We start from the raw sequence: 11,189 nt of genomic DNA, 5'->3' as shown, positions 1-11,189 counted from the left end.
TTAAAGGTGGGGGGACATGAAAAAAATAATGTTCTCGAAATTCCGTTCAAAGATGCCCCTCGAGGAGTTGAACTTGTGAGGGCGCAGAAGAGGGTGCGGCGCCGCTACCGACTGAGCCACGCGGATAAAGAGAAAGCGCACGCCCGATTGCATACATAAAGGCGAGGACGACAGCTGTACGCAGAGTGACATTAAGCGTTGTACACCGTGACGGTAGAATGCATACTCTAGCTACAAAAAAAACTACGAAAAATCTCCTGTCCCCCCACCTTTAAGAACTCCTAACCAATTACTAACCGTTAGAAAATCGTTGAGAAAAATAAGTCCTCGAAACGGAAAAATGTATTAAATGAGTTTTTTCTCAGTTTCAGCCATATTGAATATTTTGAAATTGTTCTCCTAAATTCAATGAGTTNNNCTCGCACACCACCTTTAATGCAAAAGACGATAAATGAAACATTTCCTTTGTTTTCTAAAATAGTTCAAGTTTGAAAAAGTTACTGTTCCATAATGGTTTTCATTAGTGGCATGATCTTAATTTTCTGATATCTTAAAGGCTAATTCACAGAATCTGATTTCACTTTCCCACTGGGAAATTCCCAGTGATTAAGAGAGAACATTGTTTTGATAAATTAGCAAATTGAAACATATAAAAATGGAATGCGTTTGTGAGACTATGAAAGGATTTTTCTATCCTTTATATCTCGAAATTTGGAAGAGGTAACAGAAAAATTCAAACTGCCATTCAATTTTAAACAACATACAACCACTAGATATTTCTGTATCTCCGTGGTCACTAATCGACAAGTCTAATTTCAAGATTCTAAAGCTCTATGTACCAACGCTGCCTCTCTCTTTGCTATGTCTTATTTTGGACCGTAATTATTCCGGTTACCAATTAAGTTTTTGAAAATTGGTCAACTAACAAAATGTGTGAAATAATATCATCCGCATTCTATTAGTTAACAGTTTTTTTTAAAATGTTTCTCACAGGATGATAGATAATCAAACTTGGCTCTTCGAGGCGACTAATGACACAAGAAGAGAGTTACATCACTGAAATGAAACAGAATTTTAAGTTTTAGCATTAAAACTTGTAAATGTTGGGTAAATAGCTTATCAAAAAGTTGTTTGATTGAAATTAGCTGAAGTGCGGTGGAGCGCACTATGAGTTTTTTGGCTCCGGGACATTTCGAAAGTGTGGTAATACGGGCGAATGGACGAATTTTAGACTACAAAAACTATTTTAGGGTTTTCAAATGTGCTTTTTCTGATAGAACACACCAATCGGTTTGAGCCCCCTGCCGGGGGCTCAACCTCCTGGTTTTTGTTTTCTAATTTCAGAATTTCCCGAGTGCCCGAAACTTTTGATTTTCCTAAAGTCAGAATTTTTGGGTACCGGATTTTCTCTAATAGAACCCCACATCTATTTGAAGACCACTTTTGATAAAACAGACGTACTTTTTTTTCAGTTTTTTGATAATTTCTGTTAAGTCTTGTCGGTTAAAAAAAAAATAACCGATTTTCTGAATTTCCGAGTTTCTACATGACAGAATACATGTTTCTTGAAAAGAGAATGCAATTTTTTTGAGTTTCTAAAGTCTCGAATTTCTAATCAAAAATCCCTGATTTTCGAATTTCTGCATTTCCTAGTTTTTTAAGTATTCTAATTTTCTTCCTGAATTTTCGGATTACCCATACATTATTATTTCTAAGCCTTTGGTTTTAAATCACAATGGAATTATAGAAAAAAGGTTGCAATATTTTTATAGAAAAAGCTGAAATTTGAAAAAGTTCGAGACATTTCTGGAATTTCTTGGAATATTCTTGAACTTTTTTGAATTTCCAGGACTATTCTGAAATTTTCTAAAGGTTTCGTGAATGTTTTGGATTTTTTGGAGTTTTTTGGAATGTTCTAGAATGTTCTCAAAATTTCTGGATTTTTTTTTGATTTTTCTGGAATATTCTTTTTTTTCTAGAATTTTTTGTTACAGAATGTTAAAGAACTTTCTTTCTGGAACTTTCTGGAATTTTCTACAATTTTCTGGAACTTCCTAGAATGTTCTGGAATTTTCGGGAGTTTTCTGGAATGTTCTGAATCTTTCTGGAATTTTCTGGAACTTTTTGGAATTTTCTAGAATGCTCCGAATTTTTCTGGAATTTTCTGGAATTTTCTAGAATGCTCTGGAATTTTCTAGAATGTTCTGGAATTTTCTGGAATTTTCTGGAATTTTCTAGAAATTCCTGAATTTTTCTGGAATTTTCTGGAATTTTCTAGAATGTTTTAGAATTTTCTGGAACTTTCTGGAATTTTCTAGAATGTTCTTAAATTTTCTGGAATTTTCCGGAATTTTCTGCAATGTTCTGTAACTTTCTGCATAATTCTTAAGAACCTTGTATTTAGAAGAAAATTACTATGACGCATTTCCAGTAGTCCACAGGATCGAAATTTAAGTGATATACAAAAAAAAACGAAAATTTCAAAAATTTTCAGTTTTGAAGATTTGTGCTCAATTTTATGTAGGCAGCACATAGATAGGTCAAAACACCGTTTTGCAAAATTTCGTGAAGTTTTATTGAGTTTGAGAAAAACTTTGAAAATTTCGATTATGAGCCCTGTAGGTTTCCTGTTAGCTAGACGGCCCAGGACACCACAGACATGAAGCGCTCGGCAGTCCATGACTACATGCCACACACCACTATAGTCCTATGTCCCTTTGAGTTATTCAAGTAAATGTCTGAGACAGACAGACAGACACAGACAGAAAAGTTTCCTTACAATTAGTAAGAAGTAGATGTTGAAAATCAAAAAATTCGAAAAAAGTTTTTTTTTAAATTAAATTTTGAATTTTTTCGGATTTCAGAATGTGTTCTATCAGAAAAAGCACATTTGAAAACCCTAAAATAGTTTTTGTAGTCTGAAATTCGTTCATTCGCCCGTATTACCACACTTTCGAAATGTCCACTTTCGAATTGTCCCGGAGCCGTTTTTTTTTTCTGTATGACTTATACAAAAAAGTTATATAAAAGTTCAACGGTTCACCGCTTCAAAATGATGATGATTACTAAGCGAGTTTTAATATGTAGTTCGCTTGGTACAATTCTCTCTCGGTATGATTTTTTTCTTCTCTGTACGATTTAGACGCCTTTTCTGGGGTTTTTATATATTTGTATTTCTATTAATTTTTCATTTATCTTTAAAAATTTAAATAAGAAGAACACTAGTAAAAGGGGTTATTCAGAATATACCCTTCGACCAAAAATATTAAACTTCATTACATTTCTGTTTCACATTGGTTATGGCTATTTAAAAAAATTCACCTTTTTGCTGCAGCTGTATTTCTCACTTCAACTATTATTAATTCAATTACAATTAGCACAAAATTCGCTACAAATTTTCCTCTAACGTTTAGATTTTCCAAAAATTTGGAAAAAAGTTTTTAAAAAGTAAAAAAAAGTATCTGTTTCAAATTTGTTATGATTTCTAAAGATGGATCTATTTTTTGGTAAAAACCTCGAAATTCTGAGAAAAAAGTTTGAATTGCAGTGTTGCCAACATATGAAACATTGTTTAGTTCACCTGATTTTCCCATTCCTACGATTTCGTTTTAAATCGAAAGTTTGAGAGAACCATTCAGTTCGCAGCCAACTTTTCGACCGCTCAGTCCTGAAACTTGCTGCTTTAAACTATCTCCATTAGTTGATTCGTATGATTCCTTCTAATAAGATCCACAGTTTGCTTCAAAAATAGCTAGTTTGCACCTATTCGGTTTATTTCTTTTACATCCAACTTTGAGTCAACTTTTCTCGAAACCGGTCAAAAATATCAAAAAGTTGTCAACTGATGAAATATTTCTCAGAATATCACCAACATTTATGTAGTTCACAAAATTTTGATATCTCTTGCAGAAATTCAGATAATTGGGCTCAAAATTGAAAAGGGTCCTTCTATTACAGGTTCTTGTAAATCTCTCGAAGACACCCAAGCCAAGAGCAGACCTAAAAGTTTCAAGGTGTCCACCGCCCATCTTAAGTAAACAAAAATCCCTCTCTCAATCTGAATCTCTTCCTCCCTCTCCGGTGCGCAGACAAACAGTCCCCAAAAGGTGGATAATGTCTGCGTCTCTTATCCCTCTCTCAAATGATCCGCCCGTATGGAGGAAATACAGTGTGTCCTCCACGGGCGGCCTTCTCTCTGGCGCTCTCCTCGAATCATCATCATATACACTGCTGTGTGTGTGACTGCTGCTGACCACTTTGCGACCCCTCGACAATACCTTGAGAAGTTCCTTTTCTTCTTTTCGTTCTCTCTCTCTCTTTGTCTCTCTGTGTTCCGTTTTCTTCATCCGTTTTTCAACACAGTTAGTTGGAACTCATTGATTTTCGCGGATTTCAATGTCTTTGAATTTTAAAGGCAGTTGTAATTTTAATGAATTTCGCGCATTAACTAGTCTTAATAACTTTACTTTTTAGGTCCTAACTTAAAAAGTATTTTTTTTGAATACGATAACCAGTGATTCAAAAAATTCTTACTATTAGTCTTGAAAGTTTACTATTAGTCAACTTAATTCTAGCTAACTGAAACTGGAATTTTTGCTCTTGATTTTTTGAAGTTTTGTTCTTATTTTCTATTTCAAAATCATCAATGCTATAACTTTTTACGATTTCTCAAGCCCTTCTGAATATTGAACATATTTCCTCTAGTACTCTTATTAGCTAATGGAAACAGTAGTTTTGGTAAAAATTCCGATAGTATTTGAAACTTTGAACACCGTAATTGCCCTTGCATTTCGAGCTTAATTATCTCGGTTTTAATAAGTTTACCGGATTTTCTGACTTTTGAGTTCACAAGTTTCATTTTTGTGTAATTTTTTCTACTTACTCTTTTCTGTTTACCTATTGAATATCTATTGAATATCTACAAACTTGATCCTAGCTAATTGAAACTGCAACCTTTAAAATATAATGTTATTGAACCATATTTCGATTTATAGCTATCTCAAACAAAAAATTTTATTCAAAAAAAAACGCCTTGAAAAATTTCAAAACAAGTTTTTCGAATTATTTTTGCATTGGAAAAAACACGATCGATAAAAACAAAACAGTGAAGAACTAAATTTCAATCTAATTAATGATGGCTATCTGTAACAGATTTTTTTGTTGGTAAAACCTTATCTCGATTTCTATAAGAGATATTGAAAAGTGGTCAATTAACAAAATACTTTTGATAGCATGATATTTTTTGTCAATTAATCACTTTTTGATATTCTTTGAAGGAACCGAGATAAATGGGGTATAATCCATTAACTATAGGTTGTATGGTTGGAATTTCGAGCGAAGCGTTTGATTAACTATATCTCTAGAAACTAGTTATCCACTTGGGTTCAAGCCAGCCGGTCAAAAAACGCGCCCCAAATAACTTTTAGGCCAGAAAATATTTAATAATATTTTTCTAAAATCTCACGTTTACTGGGGCGCGATTTCTGACCCATTGGCTTGAACCCAAGTGGCTATCTGTAACAGTGATTTACTGTATTTTTGTATTGTATTGTATTCAAATAAGGCCAGAAATTGACTAACAAAATACTGTTTCAGATAAAATCTATCAAATTCTAATCTACAGCTTTGTATATTTTCTTCAAATTTATACGAAACATTGACACACTGAAAACAAAAATCTTAATTTCAATATATGGTTTATGTGACACATGTATTACCAACTTTTCAGATTTTCAAGTTTTCTTATAATAGAATTATGAAACGGGCTATGAAAACATTTAATTTTTTCGTCAACTTTTTGACTAATTTTTGATTTTTCGATATACTATCATTACTGGAGAGAAGTGGGAACTTTCGAATTCAAAAATCTTTAACAGCTTTTCGAACACCATTTTTTTTCATTTCTAGGTTCCTTATTTTACAAAATTAAAACTAAAAAAGGGTTTGAATCCTAGCTTTTGGACTTTCTTTTCTTCCCAACAACTTAGGTATTTTGTTTTCCGCATCATCACTATAAACTATACAAATTTTATTATGCTGTTATTGAAACATTAAAAATTTTGAAAAAAATTATCATTTTTTTTAGTTTCCTGAAGTCTTGATTTTATCCTTATTCTGGTTTCACTAGTTATCCTCCATCTGAAAATCAGCTGTTATTGTTTTTTTTCTAACTCATGGAATTAGTTATTATCTTTTTTTTCTTTTGTGGCTATTTCATCAGTCATATCCATTTTCCCTTTTTACTGCATTATATTTCCCCAATTGTTATTTTTGAGTCTTAAGTATAAACATGTAGGTATTTATGTCTGTACTATACTTTTTTCCTCTAGTGATAAGGCGTATCACAAACATTTTTTGAGTGGGCGTGTTTGATTTTTGATAGCGTTGAGGAGGAGGTAGACAAAAATAACACCTAAAGAAGAAATTGGGTTTGATTTATGTTTTGAAAAAAAATAATGGTAAGCATATTTTTACTGTTTTTGGAAGTTAAAGTATTTGAAACAGAAATTTAGTTTCACGACTTTGGACACAATGTTACTTTTGAAAAATTTTCAGTGTAACGTCTGTTAATTTTCAAAGTTGCGGTTTTCAAAATTGTTTTTTTTCTCATTTTTTTTCAGAAAAATTGTAATTTTCGAAATCTAATCCGTGAAAATTAAAGCCAAAATTGGTGGTACAAAGGGTGAGAACTTTTTACGTGAGAACTGCTAAAAATGAGAACTATAAAATGAGAACTCAGTTTATCGGCTCCAATTTCCGGCTCAGGATCCAACTTTCTCAGAAAAATAGTTTCGAAATGGTCTCGCTCTTCACAACACTTCAAGATTTTCCAAAAAAATCCGTGTTCTGACCTGTATTTTAAGAGTTCTTATTCGTACGAGTTCTCATTTGTAGCAGTTCTCACGCGAAAAGTTCTCACCCTTTGTACCACCCCAAAAATGTTACAGATTTCAAAAAAAAACCTTCTGAAATTTAAAAGTTGTTTCTACTGTTTCATTTTCTTAAGATTCGAGAAACAATCAAAGATTTTTTTTATTCACTGTTTTCATGATTTATTCACTGTACTTTTTGAAATTAGAAAATCTTCTAGGTTTCATGAAATTCAAAAATATTGAAATGTTTGGTTTTTTCATTCGTTGAAGTTTCTGGATTTTTTCTAGCATTTTTCGATTTCAAAGAGTGAAATTGCCAAAGAGACTTCTTGAGTGCTTGAAGACATTTTAGCTAATTTTTTTTCCAATTTCTTGATATATCAAAAAAAACAACCCTAACAGCTTTTTTTACCATTTCACATTTTTCATTAAAATCAACTGTTGTTCGTTGATTTTAGTGTTAGTTTTTTTTATTTTCTTCTTAAATTTCATAGATCATAGTTCTTTTTAAGCTTCTAGATTTTTTTTAGATTCCCAGATTTTTTCAGCATTTTTCCCTTAAATATTTTGAAAATACTCATAAAGAAAGCCACCCGGACCGTCCACATTGAGCCTATATATCTCACTTCTTTTGAAAGATACCAAAAAGTTGTTAACTAATAAAATGTTTGGCATCAGATCAGCAACATTTCTTTAGTTAACCACTTTTAAATATATTTCACAGAAAATGAGATGCATGGGCTCACATTTGACAATTCGGATGACGTTATATTAGAGTGTTTACGGTATACTGTTCCGTTTCAAATTTTCCATTAAAATCAGCGATTTTTCTAATTTTTCGATTACATCGTAACGATTTTTTTTCGACTTCAGTCTCTCTTTAGAATGCTAAGTTTTTCAGATTTCCAGTTTTTTTTCAGAATTTTTTCCGATTTTTTATTTTTTAAGAAAATTTTTTTTCCCATTTCACATTTGCCATCACAATTCCCAATTTTTGTATTTTTCCAATATCAATTCTGTGGTCAGTTTATTTTTTTTGCGAGTCTAGACATCGCAAAAATATGTTTCCCAATTTTACAACTCTTTCCCTAACCATGCAAAACAAACATTGCTCCTTTTCTTCTTGACAGTTCCCAAAAAAGTTGTTGCCCGAAAAAAACCCTTTTTTCTGTATATTGCTCATCGTTCTCCGCAAGGCAGGCATGTATTGGCTCCAAAATGCTCCGTCCGCGAGCATAGATTCCAGTCGGCTTATGATGGAGGAGGAGAAGGACGGTGCCTCTCCAAAACCGCCGCCACATTGATTGTATTTGCTTGGGCTCCATCCACTCGGAGCTGTCTCCCTCTCCTTCTCTGATAATTCTACAACAAACATTTCTTGTCCCCTCTCTCTCTCTCGCTCTCTCTCTCTCTCTCTCTCTCTCTCTCTCTCTCTCTCTCTCTCTCTCTCCCTCTCTCTCTCTCTCTCTCTCAGCTTCTAGGGTCCTATAAGAAAGTGTATATACAACACATACACGACAAATAGAACAGTCAATAATAGAGAGACACTGGACTTTTAATGGGACATACTACTTTTTTCGAAATTCAACTTTTATTAACTTTGAGCCAATTTATCTTGTTTTCTGTATGAGATACCGGAAAAATGGCAACTGATCAAATTTTTATCAGAATATCAGTAAAATTTTATCAGTTGACACAATTTCGATATCTCTTACAGTAACCGAGATAAATTTGTTAAAAGCTCGAGATGAGTTGAGCAACGCAGACCTCATTGGCCTCACTAACTTTGAGCCCATATATCTCGCTTGCTGTGAAAGATATCAAAGAGTAGTAAACTGATAAAACGTTTATCAGAATATCAGTAAATTTTATCAGTTCACAAATTTTTTGATATCTCTTACAGTAACTCAGATAAAATAGAAAGTAAAATTATGAGTGTATGCATGGATTATGACACAACACAGATTAGGTTCTTCGGGTGCCAATAGACACAACACAATAGAATTTGGAAAAGTGAAGGGGTTTTTTAATCTGAATGGTAAATAGATGACACAGGGAAAAAAAGAAGTGGGGAAGAGGAAAAAATGTATCTAGTTCTTTTTTTTTCTAGAAAAATTCGAAAATTTCCAAAAATCATCAGCTTCAAAATAGAAATAGACTTTTTTTTAAAGGAAATTTTCAATGGATGTTTATGGGAATAGCAATTACTGATTTAAGATTTTTTGGGACTTTTTGGTGCATATTACATAGTAAATTTTATATTTAGTGGAAATATAAATATGGAATATTTGAAACATTTTTTTTGACACAAAAATTCAGTTTCATTGACTCAATTTTTTTTTAAAGCCGAACCATTTTTTATTTTAGATTTTCTCGTCCCAACAGAAAATGATGAAAAATATTTTTGAAAAATCCATGATTTTCAGATTTTCCATTTTTAGGAGTCTGGGCTACCGATTACTAGAAGCCATCCCTTGGCTTTCTCTCTCTCTCTCTCTCTCTCTCTCTCTCTCCACCCGTTTCACCTTTCTTCTTCCCATAAATATTCGACCTTCGCGCATCTTTTCTCTCCACACGTCTTCATCTTCTTCTTCTTCTTTTTCTCTCTTCTAATAGTATAGATTCATTTTGAAGTTGACTGACTTACAAATTACGGTCTCCCCCTCCTCCTCCCCTTTTCTCTCCTTAATACGGGTCAAAGGAGGAGGTGTGGGATTCTGCTGCGTGAAGAAGTTATTATTAATTGGTCGGAATGTGTTCTCTCTCGGAAAATTTACGGGGGACGCATTTTGAATGTGTTATTGTTATTGTTATTGCTTAAAGTTAAAATTTCGCTGATTCTCTTTAAGCTAATAAATCAGTTGTAAGCTCGCTTAGCTCAGTTATTTGCTCCAAAGGGGCTCATTTCAAACTTTTCGGTTAGATTGTAAGCTAAAAAAATTTTAAATTTTTACTGTTTCAATAGCTTTCAATAACATTGAGGCAAGTTTCTTATGTAGTGTTATAAAAACGAGTGGGTTTGTACTTGCATCTTGAACTCAATTATCTTGTTTCCTAGAAGAAGTGTAAAAAATTGGCCAACTGATAAAATGTTTATCAAAATATCATAAACCAAGTTTTTTTAGTTGAAAAATTTTTGATATCTTTCACAAGAACCGAGATGATTGAGCTCAAGAAAAAAAACCATTCTATTAGAGAATTTAAGGTGTTTAGGTTAGCGTTTAGAGCCTTTTTGAAGGTAATTTTTTATTTTCTCAACTATTTTTCTGTTCTCATGGGCTCCAACAGCAATCTTAAAATTTCGTATCAATTGATAGAAAAAAAATCAGTGTTTCACTGATTCAATAACTTTTTCAAAACTTTTAGTCTTGCCACTGTAAGAAGATTTGACATGACTTCTGTATTGTTTAAAACTTCATTATGTTTGATATTTGTGATAATTCTATTGTCAGATTATCTCGCATCAGTAAATGGTGCGCTCAGTATTTTTGAAATCATCTGCACTGTGTGAAACTTGGAATTTCAGTTTTTCCCTTTTTTCCATTTTTTGTTCCTTTTTTTTGGAAAATTTTGATTCTTGCAAATTCCTGCTTCTTTTGATAACCCTAAAAGCGTTTTATTTTTTTATTATAATACAGTTCAAAATATGGAAATTGACTTTTGAGTTTTGAGCTCTCGAATTTTTAAACTTTTAGAAATTGCTCCAATTTGAAACATTTGTATTTAAAAATTTTCAGTTTCAGCCATACTTGTAATCCGGGCCTTTGCCGGGCCTTCGCGGGCCCTGCCATAACTTCTTTCAGAATCAATGTTTCTCGAACCAACTCAATTAGGTATGATAGAGCTCCACGAGTACTACAAAACGGTATTATTTGGAATACTGTATCTTGTCTATGGACAGAGTTACAGAGCTAAAGGAGCAAAAAAGAAGCAGGCCCGCCCCGGGCCTGCCGGGACCTGCGAGAGTGCCTCTTTATGATCTGAAACTTTATCCCTAGATAAAATTTCGATCGGCCGAATGGGTCGATAAAAAAACCATTAAAGCCTAAACAACGTTTTTGAAAGGGAATTTTCAATTTAAATGACCTAAAATTATGATTTTTTTTCCAAAAAATTCTGCTTCAACATTCTCATTAATTCAAAAAAATTTTGGGTTTAATAATGCGTTCCCAATATGTCATACTTTTTTACAAAAAAATGTGCCCAAGTCTCTAGGATACTAAAAATGTCCAAAATGAGAAAACCACACCCACATTCAGAAAATGGATTGAAAAATGGAGAATTTGGAGGTGTGGTTAATGAGAAAAAGATAACGAT

General features: G+C 32.8%; 1 protein-coding gene across 1 annotated transcript; it reads right to left on the bottom strand.

Moving 5' to 3' along the window:
• Positions 1-4,126: 4,126 nt before the first annotated feature.
• Positions 4,127-4,222, bottom strand: CBG26239 (the record flags this gene model as incomplete). Its single annotated transcript, XM_045244849.1, has 1 exon — positions 4,127-4,222. The coding sequence occupies one exon, from the start codon at positions 4,220-4,222 to the stop codon at positions 4,127-4,129; it is 96 nt and encodes a 31-aa protein (XP_045099435.1).
• Positions 4,223-11,189: the final 6,967 nt, after the last annotated feature.

Source organism: Caenorhabditis briggsae (assembly GCF_000004555.2).
Source record: "Caenorhabditis briggsae complete genome, chrIV, whole genome shotgun sequence".
Lineage (NCBI taxonomy): Eukaryota > Metazoa > Nematoda > Chromadorea > Rhabditida > Rhabditidae > Caenorhabditis > Caenorhabditis briggsae.
This window is presented reverse-complemented; position numbering and strand designations above follow the sequence as displayed.